We start from the raw sequence: 22,062 nt of genomic DNA, 5'->3' as shown, positions 1-22,062 counted from the left end.
GTTCCGCTGCGAGGGTGGAGTGGAAGAACTGCAGACCGGCCTCCCGCCGCGCCCTTGGCTGAGTCGCTGGCGGTAGTGACTGGTTCAACTCGTCCGAGAGACTTAATTGCTGTCTCAGAACCGCACCAAAAGGACGGATCAGTACTGGAGCGCAGGCCGCCCTCGCCTGACTCTGGCAACCGCGCCTCTCGCCCTCTCACCTCTGCCCGATATATATGGCACGCCAGGGCCACCGGGCGATGGGGCGCGCCTGCGGTCCTCCGCAATGGAGCTGGCGGAGCAGTCCCTGCTGGACACGCTCTCCTACCTGGAGTGCGCCCTAGGCATCCTGACCTTCGTGCTGCTCAAGCTGGTGGGCTCGCCCTACGGGCGTTATGCGTCGCAGCACTCAGCCTGGCGACTGACAGCGCCCACCGCCTGGGCGTTGCAGGAGCTGCCCTCGTTGGCTGTGCCGCTCTTCCTGTGTGCTGGCACACCTGCCGAGCGCCTACGCTGGTGGCCCAACCGCATCCTGCTAGCTATGTTCCTCGTTCACTACGTGCAACGGTAACCAGCCTCGGACCCGCGCCCCTTTCTGCGCCCGGGCCCGGCTCCCTTTGCCTGCGTCCCGTCGGCTTGCTGCTCTTTTCCTGCACTTCTGGCTGCGGCTACGAGAGTTCTCTCCCTCGCTAGCCCCTCCCCACCCGTTCCTCCTGGGCGCCTGTACTCTGCGCTCTCCCCCGCCCCCTCCACCCCAAGCACCCTCTCCCTGCCGACCCTTTCCTAGTATCCTCTCCCTGAGGGATCCCCACTCCTCATTCCCTGTTGTCTTCTCCCTACACTTCCTGGCCTCCCCCGCCATTCCCGCCGCGTCCCCTGACTCAGGGAATTAGCTTGGAAATAAGAATTAGTCTGGAAAAGTAGAGGAGACAGAGAGGACTTAAAGGGTGGGGGTAATAAAAGAGAGGTTTGCTTTTGTAAAATTTTGGTTTAGAAAGTATTGGCTATACAATAATACTGGACTTTGATCTGGCCAAAGGTGAAACTCCTACGCAATATGTGTCTGACTACTTTTCTACCTTTTCTTTTCGGTGTTCTTGTCAGTGGGGTGGTTTTCTCCTGGCTAGGAGATCACCTGGGAAGCTGATTTTCTGAAAGAACTTTGTGAATTCCCCTGCACAATATTCATGGGCAGAAAGTGGTCACTTCTGAGACTTTCACCTCCATATTATGCATGGTGCCAATAACTGGGAGTGGCTTTCCAAGCAGTGACTTTAAACACAGATAAAACCTTAAAGATGACTCCCAAATTGTTTGGCTTTTGAGAAGAATTTTGTTTTGTTGAATATTTTATTTATTTACTTTTAGAGAGGGAGAGAAACATCGATGTATGGTTGCCTGTCACCTGACCCCCTGCCCCCAGCTGAGGACTAGACCCCAGGCGTGGGCTCTAGGTTGGGAATCGAATGGGTGACCCTTGGGTTCTCATGCCCACGCTGAGCCACACCAGCCAGGGCTTGAGAAGAACTTTTCAGTGGCCGTGTCTGAGATTTTCAGGTTCTTCTGATAAGTTGGTCTCTCTCTAGTTCGTAGGCTTTGGTTTTTACAGTTAAACCAAATGGCTGAATAAAAGCTGGAAATAAACATTTAAAATTTTTTATTTCAGATTTCAGAAGACAGTGTAGTTAAAAAGAAAGCTCTCTGCATCAGGAGAGCTGGTCTCAATTATTCTGTGAATGTGGGCAGGTTACTGAACCTTTCTGATTTTGGGTTCTACCTTACCACACCCATTGCTTAAAAAAGTAGGAGAGAAGTAAGCATACTTGCATATGTGTGTGTTTGTCTGTCTATGAGCCTCTCTTTGGTGTGATTATTAAGACACAGGAGTCCTGCCTGGTTCAGTGGGTCCTCACCTGCTTTTATGCAGGTACTTTAAATAGGCAGAGTCCATGTTCAACAAAGCATTTCTGAGACCAGTGCCTCTGACACTCCAAGAATATATCATTAAGCAAAGTTTCTGTCATTATGTTGGATATTTTTGGTAATGAGGTTGAGCATCACCAAGTTTGTGGATGCAATTTGAATATCAGTAGCTCTCTCATGTCTGTATACACTTACTCATACATATACCAGAACCTGTGTCTGACCATCTGTCCATTTCTCTAGTGGCCAAAAGCAAGCTTTGGAGTTGTGTTGCCAGGTGTTACCTAACCCCCATCACCTGGGAATTAAGATAAGTTACTAAGCTTCTCTCCCTCTGTTTCCTTATCTATGAACCAGCCAAATGTCGATACCAGCCTGTGGGACTGGCATTAAAGGCAGCTCCATTAAATGCTCTGAAGGTGTTGGCAAACCTCAATTATTCATACCTGATAAATAATACCATTTTAGATTGCCACACAAGTGGACAGATCCACATCCATACTCTGTCCACACACTGCTGCCAGTTCTGAGTGCCAATAAAGAACTTTTGAAGAAATGGCATTGGAAATGAAGAAAGCACTTTAGAGAGTTTTGCTTGAAAGCCTGGAACAGAAAGAAGATTTTGAACTTAAGGCATGATGTTAAAGCCTTTCTAGGCTTACTCTAGTGAAAGAACGAACACAGCTTTCCAAAGGGCCAGAGTCACTTGCTGAGTTTCACGCAAGGCCGTTGCACTAGAGACTGCAGGGACTACAACCCCTGGCACCTGGACAAGTGGCTTTAGAAACTCTGCCCTTTAGGATTTGCCTAGTCGGGTGCAGTTTTTAAACTGCTGGGTTTTTTATTTTTTAAGTTGCACATGTTACTGTACACATAGCCTGTCCAGTTTGGGGACATTGAAGATTTCCAAATAGAAAAGATAAACATTTTCCATTCTACCGAAGCAACTAATTTATTAAACAGTCATCTGACCTAAGTCGGTGAGCACTTGGAAGAGAACAGAAGTACCAGCTGCATTTAATACTTGTTACAAACCGTACAGCCGAACTGGGGAACAGTTACTGGAATTCCTCGTTTATATGGGACAATGCAGGTGTTACAGGCCTGAATAAGAGAGGCGACTGTAAGCATGAAGCTGGAATGGGGCTGGTGACAGGAGAAACATGAATCAGGTGGTGTTTTCCAAATAGAGACTCTGACCAGGACCGAGTGGTGGCGACTGAACAGAGTTTGGCAAGTGTTTGTGAGAGCCCAGGTGCTGAACTCTGAGGAGGGTGGCCAGGCCCTGCCCTAGGGGAGTTTTAGCTTCTTCACAGAGTGGGGAGGATGAAAGCCAGATGGAGGGGCTTCTCACAGTCAATGGAAGGGGTATTTGCTTAAAGGAAAGGGGAAACCTGGACATCTTTATGTGTTCATCCAGAAAACATTTGCTGAGGGTTGATTCATGTACCTGGCACCGTAGACATTATTGGGGATATAAAGACTATTGTCCTTAAGGAGTCGGAGTGGGAGATAAACTGCAGAGAATATGTGGGATCTTTTTGGCAGAAGAGCTAGGGAGGGAAGAAGAATCCTAACTAGAAGGGGAAGAGGAGACAGTTGTGGGAAAGGACACGCCACAACTGACCAGTTTCCTGGTGGATGGGGAAGCACATCTGTGTGAACGTTTTGATCCACGACAAACAATGACTTCCCACTTAAGCGTGTGCTGTCACTGTTTTTACCATGCCAGCTGGGATCTACAGATGGAGAATATTGAATGGCTTCCAGATTGCAGACTTTCAGAAGCCCACAAGGCCTCCTCTTTCTGACAGCTACTCTGAGGTGTGTGCTCAGCAGACCCATGACCGAGCGAGATTCCTCATTATGATGCCTCAGTGAACCTCACCTACTTCACATGCATGTTTCTCCTGCTCAGTTCTATTAATGGCCCCTTGGGGAGAGCCTGGTCCAGCCTCACTTTTAAATGTGTTATATGGCAGGTGTAAAGTTAAAAAACAGAGACCTGGTGGGAGTGAAGGGCACACCGAATCTGTGGGCCATGCTTTGTGGATTCATATAATCTGAGGAAGGAAAAACTTTCATGCAAAAGTATAGAATGACAGGGAAATAGCCATTGAGATCCCAACCTTGCCTTGTAAATGTGAAGTACTTATTTACCTATGTAGCGTTGTTGGGAACTGTGTAATTTGGTCATCATCGCAAAAGAGTTTTTTCTAGAAGGAAAGATGAGAAAAAGGAACTGATTGAAATCTAGGAACTGGTGTACATTTCAATGACCTCAAATTTTGAGTAAAAAAATCAGTCATTTATTAAAATTATTTTCAGTTGTAAAGATTAAAAAATAGCAAATGATTGCATCTGCTATTACCCAAACTACTCCCGAATAACCAAATGAGATATTTCCTCGTTTCCCAAATTAGGGGCCCAATTGTGGGAGGTGATGTCCAGTTTCTTTTATTTTCAGAATTACTCATTTGCTGAATGAATGCCCTATTTTCTTGCTGGCAGAAAACGGGGGTGTTATTCCAGTTTGTTGGGGAAACATTTCAAGAGATAATCCTTATAGTTTACTCTGTGATTTAAGCAGGCATGGAACTTACTTCTGGGATTATGAAATCTGACTTGAAGTGTTTAAGGAATAGTTATTCCAAGTGGTTGGCTGCATTCGACCTCTGGAAGGAATGCTGCCCTTTAAGCAGGTCACCTCCAGAAGGCGCGCACAGTGTTTGTTTGCCAGCCAGGTGGTTTCGTGTAGCTGTTACTCCTGGTTCCTTGAAAAGTCAGAGAAACCACTCAGTCCTGCTCAGGAGGGTGAGATGGAGGCAGAGACCTCCAGGCCTCGCTCCACAGTGAGAACAGACACACAGTCCAGCTTTGGTGACTTTCATTCTTTTGGTGATTTGTTTTCCTTCCTGGGCGCTTATAGGATACTTTTTTCCTCTTAAAATTTACAGATTCCCCACAGATATTCTCTGTGTTTGTTTGCTTACTAATTAATTTTGCCAGATTCTCTCCAAGCCCTTCCACTAAGCAATTGCAGGTCTTCAGTCCATAGAATTCCGTTCCTCCCTCTTGTCCACCTGGTCTGTTCTGAATGCGATAGGTCAGCACTGACTTAAAGGATTGGTCAGTGTTGTGTGCAAACAAACCTATGGTTGAAGTACATGCTCGTTGTAGAAAACTTAGAAAATGCGGAGTAATTCAGGAAAGAAAATGGAAACCACCTATAATTCTATTACTGAAAGATAATGATGACAGTGTTTTGGGTATATCTCATTCCCATCTCTCATTGTTCTTAATAATTTTTTGATTATTTTTTCTAAGCAGTAAAGGTACACACATAAAAATACATAAAATCTCCTATCCCACTTTTGTCATTTAATATAATTAGTATTTTTCTGGCTTAGCAGAGACACTTACTGAAAGTGACTTCTAACAACTATTTAATAGTCATGGCGTGGATAGATAGTGCCAGCTCTGCCCCGCCATACTTGTCACGGGGTCCTCGTGAAGCGGTGGATAGACTACCTGGGAAGGCGGCCTTGCCTTCAAGCCTGCCACATCTGTCTCCATTGCCAGCGCCTCTATGTTCCTCAGAATGTCCAGGCCCTGATCTGTTACATAGGGTAGTAGTAATAGTTTTGAAGTGTCAAAAAAGGTGATCTGTTTAAAGGGCATGCAGTGTGGCCTTAGGAATTACTGGAGACATTGTAATCAGGAACCACGAGGAGCACTTTTTCCATAGGCCTAACCTTGTAAACTCATCCCAGAGAAGACATGCAGCAGACTGCCCGGCCATCGAAGCTCCACCGAGATTCAGGCTTCTGGAAGCTCTCTTAGCTCACCCCTTCAAATGTGTTCCACATTCCCCATTATCCTGCAGATACAAAGATGTGCACGTTTGCATGAGTAATTAAAAATAACTTGGTGAAAAGTAAATCTGCTTGTATACGTGGAACAGCAGGAAAATAAGATAGGAAAATTGTAGCATGGCGGAGAACAAGTGTTGCTTTCCATCTAACACCCGGCCTGATGAATAGCGCCCTGGGGCCTGGCTAACACTGTGTAGGCTTCATTCAGCTCACTGTCAGCAATGAAAATGGATTTATAACACGTTACCCAAGTAACGTGAAGCACCCAAGTCCAAGTGCTTCATAGTTACTTTTAAAAGATGGTTTCCATGTTAAGGGACTTTCAACTTCTGACTTAACTCCTTTTCTGAAAGAGGGAACATGCTCATTTTCTACAGTTCCTAGATGAAAGGGTGACTGTGAGTACAGATGAGACAACTTGTGAGAAAAGGCTTGTGAATATCCAGACCTGCTGTAACTGAGACACCCTGGACCTTGCATGCTGCACTGTGACAGGTATGTTAGTCCAGCAGGTGTGCCAGTTTTTTTACTGTCTAAGCCTGATCCTGCATCTTCGAGTGACTCATCACCATGTGATCCTGCCTGGCATCCACTTTGATCCTTGAGCTGCTGCTGTCCCTCTATCTAGCTGAAGTCTCAGATAAAAGCCATGTCTAGAAGCTACCCTCTCTACCTCCATTCTGGCTCCTAATTGGCCCAAGTCAAAGGAGAACCTTTCTGATAACAGCTGCATGGACTTCCAAGGAAAAGCAGTAAAATCAAAGATAGTAATCCCAAAGGAGAAAAACCAGTCTGAAAGCTGCATAGAGTAAGCAGAGTGCTCCCCTCTGGAAGCTGTGCTGCATCTGGATGTCTGTCTGCTCCAATACCTGGCCTTATGTGTCATCAGAGCCGGGAGTATTTGGTCCACCTGGGGGTGCTCACACTTGGAGGACAGGATGGGGCGAGTACCTTCTGTCCCTCCTGGAGCTCCGAAGGCATAGGCAACATTGCCAGAGCCCACCTTTTCTCTGCCTGACCTTGACTGGCATCAGGGTCACCACTATCCTCTTCGAAGTCAGAGGTTAGAGAGAAGTACATGACATCTGTGTCACCTTTACGAGGCCTCTTCAAAGTCAGAGGTTAGAAGTACATGACAGCTGTATCACCCTTTATAAGGCCATTTCAGTTCATGGTCACTTTTCTGGCCTTTATGTGAGACCAGAGAGAGGTAAATCTCTCCTGGTTCTTCATGAATGTCTTTTCCAGGTTCCCCCAGGATGTACGCTGGGCAGAAGGCAGTACCACTCTGCATAGCTGAGGACATGGATGCACATGGGTGCGTGGTCCCCACCACAGGCACAAACAAGTCCCAGGCTGCAGCATCTGCCTGCAACCCAAGTGCAAGGTCTTGAGCAAGAGTATTTTTCTAAAAAAGTCAAAGTGATGTTTCTGGAACATAACTGTTTTATTCTAGGTTGACAATGGGAAACTTTTTAAAGAAACCAGCCAGATAGTGCATAATATAGGCCTGTGGGCCAACAGGCAAAATAGGGGCTATTGCATAGATATTTATAACAAAAGAAAAAACAAATGTTCACAAAATTTTTATTGACAAACTTGAAAATATAGTATCTCAGGTAGTTTTGTCATGCAGGTGTAATGAGAAGGCTGCAGTTCTCCTTTTGGTGGGGGTGACATGTTACTTCATTGGACTTCAGAGTTAGTGTTCCCTGTTCCCTAAAATCTGTTGTAAGTGTTCACCTGTTAGTGCTGATCTGCAGTGAGATTTTAGAGAATGTCTTTTCACACAGGCATTGCCAGTACAGATATTAGTCCCTGAGTTTATGACTTTAATTGAGCTCATTCATTGCTCCAGTGACATTTATCAAATTCTATTAGATGCTTCTCTTGATATTTTCCTTTTAGGTGTCATTGTTTTTTAGATTAATATCTTCCAATTGAATATTAGGTGGCAGCTTCCCAATTATACAGTTAAATGATTTTTGAAGTATGGAAATCACGGTTGAAAGAGCTTAAAAATTATATCCACTGCTAATTTCTGTTAAGAATGGGGACCTCACCCCTTCTTTTAACTTGAACAGCGTAGAAAGGAAATAAAGCTATTTGACATGACCTGTGATTCAAACAATGTCAGTTGCCATTGAAATGCCTTTAATACAGTATAAGTTTTGCACATAAGTGTTTTTTTACCTTATAATTTTGGGTTGAATTCACTAAGAAACATTATTGAGTCCACAGTAAAAGCTAATTTCCAAAGCCCTTTGAAACAGTGATAGTGGATGAGGGCAATTTTTCTCGTTAAGAAAAGTTTTTGTTTCAGTTCTGAGCTCAAAGTAGGGTGAAGTCTAGAGGGAATGTCAAATTCTCTGTTAACCCTATTGGTTCAGTCACATGCAACAGATTGTTCTGGAAAACAAGTTTTGTAAATTTGTAATGGGTCTATTTTTCTCTTCCATACATTTTTACCATCAGTTGTAACATCTTAGCAGGTTCCACTTCGGGTTGTACAGGATTTGTGTTTTTCAACTTCCTTGGAAATAGTGTCACCTTCTGTTGTTCCATGCAGACTATTTTGAGCCTCATTTCTCAGCCACATCAACTGTGGCATTGAGTCCTTGAATAAACAGCTAAGCAGTATCAGTGACATCTGTGGACCCAACGAGCCAAGGAAGACTGCACGCTCCAGCCTGTGCCTCATTTTTTAACTGACTGTTGGCGTTGCTTCTGGTGTTCCACCTGCAGTAGCTGCTCTCACGGAAAGGCTGGTTGTGCCAAACAAGTTTGTATCATCTGGACATGCTCCGTGGTTGCTGCCGCAGCTACTTCATTCCCCATTGGTGTATGGCTTCCCTAGCTCACCTAACTAATGAACCACTTCTCACTGCCTGTGGTTGTGGCCTCATTTTCATTCACTTTGTGTAAAGAAATTCTTTGACCTTTCCTGTGAGTCGGGGATACTGTGATGAGCGTGTAGTCTGGTGATGCCAACCTCTAGTGTGTTCTTCTGGCACAGCTCTCATACCGTTGTGGCCCAGAGTGCTTTGTCTCCTGCAGTAATTCTCACACTCCACTGCGCCGTCAGGCCATGAAGAGTTAGCTCACTTGTTTTGACACGATGGTCAATGATACTAAAATTAATTAAATGTGTGCTACATACAGGGATATGCCTGGCACTCAAAACACTGTCACGGGGATTTGCAGTGCACGGAGCAACCATGCAGGGGGATGAATTCAGTGCTACAGGCTCGTCACAGCCACTCAGGTCTGCAGGTGCAGCTACAGGCAGTATGTAAACAGGTGACTGGGCCGTGTTCTAATGCCACTTTATTTACGGACACCAAAACTTGAATTTCATATGATTTTCATGTGTCATAAAATAGTCTTTTGATTTTTTTTCCTACTATATTTAAAAATGTAAAAACTATTCTTAGCTCACATGCTGTACAAAAACAGGTGATAAACTGGATTTGCAGATACCTGATCTGGACTCTGGTCACCACACAGCACTGGATGTTTGTGAAAGAGGAGGAAAGGGGTGTGAGGGAAAAACAAGAGAGGTTTGGGTTTCACCTTTAAAAGCTGCCAGCAGATGTTTACCAGCGTGCAGAATTCAGCCCTGGACTTGAAACCAAATGGGGAGAACTGCCAAACGTTAGCCACCCTATGTGATTCTCATATCCTGGAGGGAAATACTACTTTTGCAGAACGTGTCCTCAAAGTCACTTCTTTAACACTTCATTCATCTGTAGTTTAGAAACTTGTGCATCTTCTTTTCTTCGTAAGTTTGTGATTTATTGTTCTTTTATTTTCTCTCTTTAAGCTTTTAGTAGTGTGCACCTAAGCCAGTGTGGTATAACAGAAGAACATAATTTTTGAATTATCCAGGTTGACACTTAGATGTGGCCACACACTAACCCTGTGGCCTTGACCAGATTAGTTAACTGCTCAGAGTCTTAATCTCATCTTCTGTGGAGTGTGTATGAAGTGTTCGCTATCCAGGTAGCTGTGAGGCCTTATAGGTGCTTAGTAGCTGAGAGCCATTTGTGACGGTGGTGGGTGATAAAGTGGTGTCCCCCAAATTGTATTGCTCATAGTAGAAGGAGCTGTGGGTTTTAGGATAGTGAAGTTCTTGAGAGTTTCTTGAAACATTGTTTTTCCTCACTCGATGTGTCTGTTTCACATTCTATGTAATAAGAATCCTGAGTTTATGCACCACAGTGTATGTTGTTGAAACATGGTTAATTTTTTTTAATCTAGAAATTGTGCCTTTAACAGAGATTAAATCAGTATGAGTGTTACTGAGAATTATTTTTGTGCAAGGAAGCAAGATTTTAACCCCAAGAAACTTAAAACAGAATTGTAGGAATATATTCTGGATTATTGTTGTTTTCATTTGTTTCTATTTCTTGTTTCCTAAGGTCCTTAATTTTTCCGTTTCTGATCCGAGGAGGGAAGCCTACACCATTGTACTCATGTGTAATTGCATTCGTGTTCTGTACCTACAACGGCTACTTACAAGGCAGATACTTAAGCCAGTATGCAGAGTATGCTGATGACTGGGTCACTGACCCCCGATTCCTAACAGGTGAATGACCCCAGTGTTGTTTCAGTCATTTCCAGTTAGAAAGCCTGCGCTTCTGGAAAAAGGAAAAAGTCTTGATGATTTGTGACCCAGCTGCCAGGGGACTGGGACTGAAGTGCTGAGGGTAGAGTCCTGCTCTCCCACCGCACCTGCGCCCACTCAGACACTGAAAGCACAAACGCCTGTTCTTAAGGCGAACGAACCTAAGTGTAGCAACAAGTTCCAGCAGCTTGAGCAGCTGGAAGACTTGTGGAGACCTGGGCACAAATTGGCCATGTTATATCTAAGTCAGCCGTGCACCTCCGGCAGATTCTTCTGGATCCTGAGAAAAAAATCAGACCGGTCATCTTCCAACAAAGCAATTAGATATTTACAGTTATACTAAGTTATACTTTTACCTTTGGGAAGTTTTGAAATTTAAAAATTTTTATCAATTACTGTAAATTAATGTACCTTTTCAAGTTCTAATTATAACTAAGTTCCAGGCAAAAATGAAAATAAAACCTTAGCCATCAAAAATATTTGCAAGAGTGTTAAACAAACATGATCTCAGGGCTCTTGTTTTTAAGGATATTCTTGCATGTTTATGTAGTTTGTCCTCCTGGCATCTAGAAATTCTAGCACATGAGGATGGAACTGGCCCCTGGGGCTGCGTACTAAGAGGTGTGAAATTATCCCTCAAATTTTTAAGCTGCCCCACAGCCTTTTACCCTGAACTCCATAAAGTTACCTTATATTTCATTTGGCTTTTTCTCTGAATAAATTAATAATAATAGTAAAAACTAACATTTAATAGTACTTTGTTATTGACAAAGTACTCCTGTATTTCTCAGTCATGGTTTTTTTCTGTAAATTAAAGTTTCAGTCCCAGGGCAGTGCCCTGTCATGCCAGAGAATCCTTCCCAGGAGGGATCTGCTGCTTCCCCTGTCAAAGGAGGGACAGACCAGGAGGGTTTTCAAGATCCTTTTCAAGATCCACAAGTCCATGCCTCCATGAAACACTAAATTACGTTGTTTGTATACTACCCCCAAATACCTTCTCGATTTACCTGATTTTCTTCTGCTCCACCCATCAGAAGCTGCGGAAAGAAAGGCCTGGCCATCAGCCAGGAGCTGAACACGTACATGCCTTATGTTTCCCCAGTGTCCTAAGAAGGGTGGAAATTAGGTCCTTTTCACAGGAGAAAGGGAGGCTCAGGGGGCTAAGCGGCTGGTTCATCTAAACTGAGTAAGAAGCAGAGCAGGGGTTTAAACCTGCTCACCACACTGAAAGTAGAGGGACAAGAGGAAAGAGATTTTTTAATCTAAAAGGTCAGGGTTTTAATGTTTATTTGTGATTCTCACAGGAATCATTTCTGTGATGAACTGTGTGAATAATTTTGATGAACAATAAAACAAAAGAATCCCTTTGGTCTGTAAATGTGAATGCCATTTAAAGTAGCTCTACAGACAGACCACATCACCTGCAGATGCTTGGAAGCTGGTGTAAAATTTAAGACACCAATAAATTGTATATAAACCTCTGGGTTCTTTGCAATTGAACAGAAGGAATCAAAAATGAAAAAATGTCAGTGGGAAACAAACTAGGTTACTCTTTTTGCATTATGTTTATTTCACAGAGTTTATAGTTTTTGTAAGGAGACAAACATGAAATTACATGAATAATTAATTGATTACATTTATAATACTTAAGAGTTAAGCATATAATGATGATGATACCATAACAAAAAGTTTTCCAGAGCAGTAAAACTTGTTAGTCTAGAAGATTTTATGCAAAAATTTTAAGATCCCCAGAAAGGGAATTGAATGCTTAGCTTAGATGAGCACAAATACTAGTTTTCCTGCCAATCTAGGCAGTAAAGGGAGCTTGTCTCTCAGAAGAGGAATAAAGTAAAGCATGGAATTCTGAGAACATTCTTTCTGGAACCTTACATAGGGGACCACATCACTCAGAGGAGACAACTGACATGCAAAAAAGGTGGTGAATCAGCTATAAATATATGGATTCGATAGTGACATAAAGCGTTAAAGAATTTGGTGTGACCTGTTTAGAAGGAAAGCAGCCTACCGTGGTAGAATCAGGAGGAGGAGCTCTTGAGACCCTTACCAGAGAGCAGGGCGCTTCGTGGAGAAGCTACTTAATGCCATCAGGATGACTGACGAGTAATTGATAATGTTACTCCAAGTATGCATTTCTTTCCTGTTGAATGAAATGCTACCATAAAGCAACATCTGCCTTTCATATTTTTAAATATCTCAGAATAATCAACTATTTTTTGTCAAAATTAAGTTATTTTGTAAAACACTATTTTGGCATTTTGCCTTTTCTTGTTGGCACTGGTTGATGTGATACTGATAAGTCTCCTGTAAGGCATGACAGCCCATCGAAGACTTTCAGAATGGGAGGGGAAGCGTTCAGGAAGCTCTGGAGTCTCTAGAAGAACATGCAGTGGCTGTGGAAGACTGTTGGGAGCTGAGGCAGATGAGCGGACCTAGGAGTGCTGATTGATGAGTGACGGGAAACCAGCAGTGGGAAAGCCGTGGATGTGCGGGAAAATATTCAAACAGGGTTATAAAGAGAGAAGAGAAGGACCAGAGATGAGCTCCTGGGAACGTGCCCTGAGATGCCCCGCTACTCTGCTGAAAGGAGGGGGCGGTCGTGCCTCACAGAGTCGTCATGACCATAGTCGTATTTCTTCATCACACCGGTCATTCTAGAAAACAGATTGTGCCATCAGGTCAAAGTATTTTGACTAGATCAGATAATTAATATTATTAGAAAAATAAAATCCTATCGAGCATACCTGAGAGTAGTAGTTATCCTTGTAACTCACTCATCAATTGATGAGGACAATATTTATTATGTTGGTTTCTACTATCAATTATAGCTTATATATCATACTAGTGCAATAAAAGAATTAGTGATACTGTTCATTCAAGCATGGGTTTGTAAATTTTGTAGTTTCTCAATCAATGCTCTTGTGTATTTTTTTCCTTCAGGTTTTGCCCTGTGGTTAGTAGGCATGCTGATAAACATTCACTCAGATCACATCCTAAGGAATCTCAGGCAGCCAGGAGAGACTGGATACAAAATTCCAAGGGGTATGTACTGAAAATGGAGAATTCATTCTAAAATTACATTGCATGATGCCTTGCTGTTTTAGTTTTGCCAGATCTGATAACTAAAGTGTAGTATGTATTAGCCGTAATTTTGTTTGTTTGCTTTTTAATCCACACCCATTGATTTTTAGAGAGAGGGGAATGGAGGAAGAGAAACCTGAATATGAGAGAGAAACATTGATTGGTTGCCTCTTGTACACGTCCCCACCAGGGGCTGAACCCACAACCCAGGCATGTGCCTTGACCGAGAATTGAACTTACAGCGTTTTGGTGCATGTGACAACACTCTAACCAGCAGAGCCACACTGGCCAGGACTTAGCTATAGTTTTTAATATGAGTCACTATTATTAATAGCAATCATTATGATTATTGTTTTATTAAAGTGATAAAGTTTGGCTAACTAAATGCTTACTAACCAAAAAGGAAACTCTACTTATCTCTGGAAAGAGAGAATATGAGGAAGAATTTATGGTTTACAAGGGGTATTTTATACTTCATTTTTAAAAGTATTATAGGATAGATACCTTGACTGACCCTCCCTCTGAAAACAATTCAAAATGTTGGATGAAATTTGGGAGTAGGATGGCTCCAGTTTTTTTACATATAAAATGGAGATAATAAAATTTACTTTCTTTCATTAGTTGAGAGCTATTATTATTGTTCATAGCATATAAAGGGTTAAATTAAATCAATAAGAAAAAGGCAAGCAAACCAGTAGATGCTCGATGTCAGTAAAAACCTGTCTGCTCTTTTCATCTCATTTTCAGCTATTTCTTGGCACATTTTCAATATATCAAGTTTCTTAGTCCATATTATCTTTAAATTGGTTTTGTATTTCTTTGCTTCATGCTTTGCTGTCACTGGTTGAATTTTTAAAAGGTCTTTTTAAATGTATCTGTGTGGTATCAGAGAAGGAAGTCACATCAAAGGGCAAAGTCCGAGTCCTAGCATCCAGAGCACACCTGTGAGAATCAGTGGCCACCACCTGTGCTCATGCTGCTTTGCAGCCCAAATCCACACCACATAGAGGGTCGGAAAAACCTCAAGCCTTGAATTACAATCCACATAGTCCTGGTGAGTGGTGTCCTCATACATGGGCCAGGGCACACCCAGATCCCCAAAGGGACCTGCCATCTACTGAGGCCTAAGAGAGCCCTACAGACCATGTGCCAAGGAACAAGAGCCATACTCAAAGGTTGCAGACCATTGAAGAAATCCAGCACTGAGAACAGTAGCACGATTAAATGTGAGAGACCTCAGGCCTTAGTGTTAATGGGAACAGATCATACACTGAATATTTAGATGTTTAAGAAAATTAAAAGGGATTGGAGTTATGAGTTTAAAAAAAGTATATACTATAAAAAGGACTAAGCAAATACAAGTTAGAAACGAGTAGAGCTTCTAAAAAAGAAATCAAGTAGGTTAGACTAAAACCTCAATGGAGCTGGGAAGTATACAGCCATACTTAGTTTGAAACCCTTCTGTTTACCTATCCAGAAACTATACAAGGAGAATAGCAACCTAAGGAACAAATGACAAAAAAATTCTTACGAATCTCAAATCACTTAAACTGAGGCCCTGAAGGCGATCACCAGGCAGAATGTGCAGCTCTGCCCTGTGGCCTCAGGGCCTTTGCTTTTCCTGCCTGGAGGGCTCCCACCCCCACAACTGTAGCCCCACCCTCCCAGGGAGTCTGAGATCAACCTCATCTGCTGGGGGAGGCCTGTTCCTAGGCACTGTTTGTGACCATGACCTCCCTCTACTCCTACCTCAACTTCTGGTCCCTCCTACCCTGCTCTGCTCCCCACAGGACTCCACACCCTCTGCCATACTCTGTGCTTTCCTTGTTTAATACACCAAGGTTTGATGTTCCAGATGTGGGGGGCAAGGGGAATCTAATCCACACTGTTGTACAACCCCAAGTGCCTCAGTCACGGTCTGTCCTATAATGTAGACCTGATGAATTGGTATAGATTTGATGAGTGGCGAGTGAATGAATGAATGAATAAGTGAATCTGTCCTTGAAAATTAATATTGTCTTCGATTCTTGGTCTAGAGTTTTATACACATCCATTTTACTAAGCTAGTTCATTAACTGTTATTCCCTATTCTCTGTCCTTGCTCAGATTTTCTCAGTTTGATACATTAACTAATGAAGTGATATATATTGAAGCATATGAAAACTGTAGCATTTTCTATTCAGATAAATAGGTAGATATTAGTACAGGTAGATAGTTACTACCAGAAATTGTGATATGAAATAGTAAAACTAGTAATGCTGGATGTGCTCCATTGATTAATATTCTATAAAAGTTGTAATTCCCCACAATTGAATTTATGTTCTCCAAGCAAGTGTTCACCCTTATCTCTTAAGTCAAGTGTTTTCTGGGCATCACTCTGTAGTCATTGCACCGCTGGGTCTGTGCTTTCTTCTAGGAGGCTTATTTGAATACGTAAGTGCAGCCAACTACTTTGGGGAAGTGGTTGAGTGGTGCGGCTATGGCCTGGCCAGCTGGTCTGTTCAAGGCGGGGCGTTCGCTCTGTTTACCTTTTGTGTTTTGCTCCCCAGAGCACAAGAGCACCACCAGTAAGTTTCAAAACACTTCTCAACATTTTAAATTTGTTCTCTGAGCTTATTATACCTGTGTTAAAGTTAGATTTTTGAAATGTTATATTAATTTGAATTGCAGAATCTCATTTTATGTTATGCTTTGGCTAAAAAGCTCAAAACCACACAAATATCAGAAGAATAACTCAGCTGCAAGGAATCATCAGATACACATCAGCTTGTTTTATTCACCCTGTTCTGAGCCTCCTTGAATTTATATGCTGGACACTGGACTCAGTGGTCAAGTTCAGTGTCGAGCAGGGCATCTGGGATCTGACTGGCAATATGCTACTTACAAGGAGGAAGGCTGATTGCGCAGTAATGGGAGCCCAGAAGGCCCACAGCTGGAGGGAAGGGCCAGTGTATCAGCCCTCACGAGCCCCTTCACACAGGCGCCGCTGCCCACTGTGCTGACCTGGGGTCAGTGCACTCCCCCCATGACATTCAAATGCCTTCCTTAGAAGCAGGAATATTCATACTCTTAAGCAGGCTTGGCTGAAATAACATATCAGCACTTCAGACTGTAAATACATTACAAAGTCTTAGAAAATGAATAAAAACCAAAGCCAGATTTCGGGCATCAACAATGACAACGACAACCCGCTGATCTCAGCCCAGCAGGAGCCCCTGTGTGCCCGTGTGCCTGAGAATCTGCTCCCCCTCCTCCTGCCTGACCACCTTCCACGGCTGCCATCGCCTCTGGGGGAAGATGCTACTCCTGGACTTCTGTTGTGTTACATATTAAGAAACAAATACTGTCTAGTTTCTAGTAATAAAAACAAATGAGTTGATGCTGATATTTTAAGAAACTGGATCGGGGAAGATGGAACAAGAGCATGCAAGGTCACTTGTAAAGATCTTTCCTCAAATGAAAATGGAACAGGAAATTCCCTCCCAACATCTGAATATGAAACATCTGAAACTAGGAAATACATAATTCCATTTTTTGAGATATTCTTTGCATAAAGATTCATGAATTGAAAGGGCTGTTTGTTATTTGGTGTTTAAATTAATGTTTTTGCAAAACCGATTTTAATTGCTGAATACTAGGTCAATTCAGTTTAGTGGAAGTATGTTTACAAATGCTGGTTTTGTAAGCTGAAGACAAAATGAAAGCTATTTTTTAAAAAATAAACCAGTGAGCCCACCTAATTAGCCCATCAGATACACTAGTTCCGAGAGAAAACAGTCCACGGGGCTCATCCTGCAGCACAGCAGCGTTTTGTTACAACAGATTTTTGTCCGTAACTGCCAGACACAAAGTATTTAATTCACAAACGATTGTCTTGGTCATTGAGCCCCACGCCAGACAAGCTGGGTCAGCTGTGGTGAGTGCTGACAGATATTGTAGGGGGAGAGCAACATTTCAGGGAGTTGTAAGGGGGCCTTTTTCACACGGCTTCCTTCCCGCCAGCCTTGGGCATCACACTCATGCACTGGACCAGACAGAGCATGGCCGCGTGCACTTCTGCAGCTGTTAGGTGACAGGCTGAGTACGGATGTGGGCTTGTCACGTCCCAAAGCTGCACCCTGGGTCCCGGCCAGCGAGGACAGCCTCTGAGAAGGGCCTCTGTTGCAATAATGATCACATGCTTACCTATTAAATTTAATGTCACTTAAAAAATGAATTCAAAGTGTCTTTAAGGCACTCTGATGGATAGTGTAATGATTTAAAGAGTAAGGACACACAAGACTATGAAGTGCTGCCTTGGTTTCACAGCCCCATTCACCAGCCCCATTCACCATCAAACGCAAAGAGCGTGACTTGTGAGCACTTGCAAATGTGTATTCAGTGGTCACTGACCTGTCTCCACCAGAGCAAGACTTCCATGATTGAGATTTGGGAACATGAAGCTGGTGAGCCAGAAAAACACACTGCTTTGAAGAATTATCTCAGATTTAGCATAACCTGAATGAAATGTGATGAAATGTGCAGTCCTTGGCTAGGGGTCACTTCCCTTTCAACTGGAAGGCAAGGGGGCTTTAAGTCAGGCCCCACAATAAAAAAAAGACAAAAAATTGATATCCAGCTGTGGTCTTTGTCACATAGGTGACAGCTTTTTGATTCTAGACATAGAAAAATGAGTGAGAAAAATAATATATATCATGCTGCTTATTCCCTTTTAAAAAATATTTATGCATCTACCCCCAATTATAAATCTTCAAATATAATTTCTTGATCTCAGTGATTAAATAATTGAGAAAATTTAATCATATAGCAAAGTATATTTTATTCCTAGAAGATAATTCCTGTGAAATAAATTTAACATATTTGACAAACAGCCTTACTAGTGAGAAAGTGCTGCTCCAGCAAAGGCTCTTTGAAACAGCCCAGGGCACCCAACCTGCGGCGCAGCGAGTGGGTCACTGCAGGGCTGTCTCTCGTCCTCTGATACCCTGCCAGTGCGTGTGGGTGTGGCTGTCCTGCTTTCTTGAATTTTAAGCTGTCCTTTGCTATCACTCTTGCCCTTTTGAAGCTAATGTGTTCCTTTTCAATGGGGAGTTTCTAGGAGAGAGGAGCTTGCCTCCTGCCTCTCTGGACACAGTGCCCAGCGCTGCTGACTCATGGGGAAGCTCTTAGAAACTTGCTCATGGTCCCTGTCCTGGTTCCGCAACAGGCTGTCTTAGTCTGTTCAGGCTGCTGTAACAAAAAGCACCATAAAGTAGGTGCCTTAAGTCCCTCCTCTGGGTTGCAGACAGTACCTTCTTGTGTCCTTACCTGGCAGGAGCAAGGAGCTCTTTTGGGCCTCTTACCAGTGCACTATTCCCATCATGTAACTCCAGCCTCAGGACCTAATCACATCCCAGATCCTCACCTAATACCCATCACCTGGGCGTTAGGTTTTTTTTAACCTGCAGATTTGGGGGGAGTGCACATTATACAGTTCACAGACCTATGAAAACTTGGTGGCTAATGAGCAGTATGTGTATTTTGCACATTTACGTACTTCGAACTGTTGTCTGTGGCCACCTGTGCCACGGCACTTTAGTCTGCAGCATGTCACTTTGTTGGAAAAGACCGTTGTTGCTATGGCTGACCCGCAGGTCCCCTGCCCAGGTTCTCAGGACTTTTCTCATCGCATGTCCTTTGGGTGCACAGACAGCATCTGAAAGCAAGCATGGTGGTCTCTCATAGTCCTCAGTTTTGGATTGTAGTGTTAATAAGCCTCTCCAAAATCTAAGATCGATAGGACTGTGTTCACTCACTTTGTGTGCTGTTGTCAGGTATTGCTGCCATGTTAACAAATAGCTAGTCATTTTCTGTCATGGCTTTTATTCTGTTCAACCTTCTTTTGTGCTTATGGAAACTCCATTTTTCTATTTCTTCATCATGTCAAAATATTTAAAATTTTTACTCTGTCCACTTAGTTTCCACCCTTCCCAAATAGCTGTTATCCCAAATCAAATGAATATGCCTTTGTTGATAAAATTTATATCAAAATGAAAAATACGTATTTGTTCTGAGTACAGGGCCCAATTGTGAATGACGCCATGTTGCATTTTCTCAGGTCTGTTTGACAGTCATCTGGTCGGGTGCCTTTTCCACAGACCCTGGGTCTGAGGCAGTAGTTTTCTCCTGGGCTCTGGAGGGAACTGTCAGAGTCACCAGAGATAATTAAGATACACCTACAGGTTCCTCCCTGTCCCCTAGTCTGCTGGCTTCCTGGGTCTGGGACGATAGCTCCACCATACGCTAATCAGCATCTTCATCACACATCAGTAATTATTCTTGCCAACTAGGAGTGAATTATGTGGGCCACTTCTTGTGAATCACACTTTGTAATCACTAATTATTTAATTATTCATGACACAGACAAAAACCAACCTATGTATCTGAAATGCCAAAGTTTTTATGACTGCTACTTTTTAAAACTATGCTTTTATGATAAAAAAATATTGTTCCTTTTGTTAGTATTTTGTTTGCTACATGTTTAAGTCACAAAATTATTTTCCCTTTTTTAATGTCCTTTTTTCTTATTGTAGGTGGTACCTTCAGAAATTTGAAGATTATCCAAAATTCAGAAAAATTCTAATTCCATTTTTGTTTTAAGTCCATTGTCAGTGGAACTGTCTTCTACTTGAAGCATTTTGATGATATTTCTCTAGGGATTGTATAAATGGATTCTTTGTAATTTTCCTGCTACTTCATCTTTTTCAAGATTGGCCCTAAGAATTGTTTTCCTAGTAAATTTGTAAGTTACCCAACAACAAACTGATCAAACTGGAATACAGGTTGAAGTATTCTACAGCATACCAGGGCGGGGATCTGGAGCTCTGGGCAATTGCTGCTGAGCATGTCTCTGATTTGGGACTTCCCTCTGTCGGTTATGTCCAGTGAAGTGTGCACAAGACCAGAATGTACATGCCGAATTCGAAGGCCTCTCTGGATCAAAACCTTCCACTACCCCTAGAACAGTTCTTTCAAGGTGAAAGGCAATGTCGTCTCTTCCCACCACAGAGGCATGATCTGTCTTCTAGGTCCCTCTCATTCCACTGGGTCAGAGAGGCCTGGGGTACAGACAGTGCAGTCAGGGACTCAGGGAAACACGGGGGCTCTCCCTGTGGGGTCCTGTGCGGGCAGAGATTTTCAGGATGGAGAAAGAAGATGCAGGAGGCCCAGGACAAAAGGCCTGCTCCAGCCTGGCCCACCAGGCAGGTGATGATACAGGCAGGGCAGGGCCAGCATTTACAAGGAGCAAGCTGTTCTGTCCCCCACAAAAGGGATTTTATGGAGGCCAGAGGGTGGGAGCAGGCAGGTGGAGCACAGCAGACTGCACCCCCTCTGGCTACCTGCTGAAGCCCCCAGTCTCAGGCCACTCGCCATAAGCTGTCACTGTTCTCTGATCTGAGATGCTCTTCTTCCTTTTCTTCTAACTTCCAGGTAGAACTAGAAATTTTGAAGGCACTTTTTTGAGTACCTCTCAAGCGTTGCAAAATGATACCTTGAAGCAGAATTTCTTGCTTTAGAGGTACTTGAAAGGCCCTCTAAGATAAATGGCAGTGATAAAATTTACTACCCATGGCCTGATATTTAAAAGATATCTCCAGTGGGAAGGCTGTTGACTCTGGGCTCTCCGTGAAAATCCAGTGACCTCATGGTAAAGGTCCCCTCCCTCTCCCCTTGGGACAGTGCTGCCTCCGCCGTTGCTGCCACCTTTGCAGACATGGAAACTGGAAGAGAAGTCGAAGAGACTGTTCACTTCCGATCCACTGGCAGCACCTAGGTTGCAGGAGTCCTCCACAACTCACCCGAGGTGGTGTCCTGACGGTGCACTCAGCTACCGTTGGGCTGGCAGCAGGCCCTGGGCCCCCAGCTCTCTAGACCCCCGGTGCCCACCCCGTCAGCTCCCCCGCCCTCCTCGAGGCTACCTCCCTTGTGAGCTGTGACATAGAAACTGCTCTCCGTAGGATCCTTAGGGGGTAGAGTTACTCAGGGTGCTGCTGTGCTCCACTGTAACTGAAGACAGTGTTTTTGTGGAGAAATTTTATTATTAAATGAACTTTGCCTTTTTCTGACCAGTTACTTGAAACCTTAAAGCAATAAACGGGATCTCAGGAAAACTCCAATGACTGAGACAGCCTTGCTGGGTTAGGGCCCCTCCCTGAGTTCTGGGTGGTGCACCTGGCCAGAAGGATGTGTCTGGAGCCAGAGAAGCTCAGTGTTGAATGTTCCTTCTAGAAGCGCTGCTGTTAATGGCCCACGTGTACAGAAGTTTGGGTTAGCCCAAGGTTTGGTGCAGGGTCTCAGCTTTCTCTGCACACAGTGGGTGGATTACTAACATGGGAAGGAATCTTCTGTCTGGTCTCTCTACCCTTTGTTTCCTTATAGCTTAGTAAATGGTCTTCAGTTGTGTTAATTATACTAAGGAGATTAATAAAAACTGTCACAAGTCCACTCACTTTTATTGTAGTCTTCATTGTGACTACTGCACTGACACTTATTCACTGTGGTTCAGACAGTCACATCTTT

General features: G+C 43.4%; 1 protein-coding gene across 2 annotated transcripts; it reads left to right on the top strand.

Moving 5' to 3' along the window:
- Nucleotides 1-20: 20 nt before the first annotated feature.
- SRD5A1 (steroid 5 alpha-reductase 1) lies at nt 21-21,991 on the top strand. 2 transcript variants are annotated; one of them, XM_053657196.1, is made up of 5 exons: nt 21-546; nt 10,199-10,365; nt 13,363-13,464; nt 15,920-16,070; nt 16,174-20,062. In XM_053657196.1, exons 1-5 carry the CDS (start codon nt 266-268, stop codon nt 16,301-16,303), a joined length of 831 nt encoding a protein of 276 aa, XP_053513171.1. In that variant the 5' UTR covers nt 21-265; the 3' UTR covers nt 16,304-20,062. The 2 variants fall into 2 exon arrangements, with proteins under 2 accessions (XP_053513171.1, XP_053513172.1); XM_053657197.1 differs by lacking the exon at nt 16,174-20,062 and adding an exon at nt 20,076-21,991 and having other exon boundaries at nt 25-546.
- The last annotated feature ends 71 nt before the right edge of the window (nt 21,992-22,062 follow it).

The sequence above is a fragment of the Artibeus jamaicensis genome, unplaced genomic scaffold (assembly GCF_021234435.1).
Source record: "Artibeus jamaicensis isolate MK-2021 breed Jamaican fruit bat unplaced genomic scaffold, CSHL_Jam_final scaffold_369, whole genome shotgun sequence".
Taxonomy (NCBI): domain Eukaryota; kingdom Metazoa; phylum Chordata; class Mammalia; order Chiroptera; family Phyllostomidae; genus Artibeus; species Artibeus jamaicensis.
This window is presented reverse-complemented; position numbering and strand designations above follow the sequence as displayed.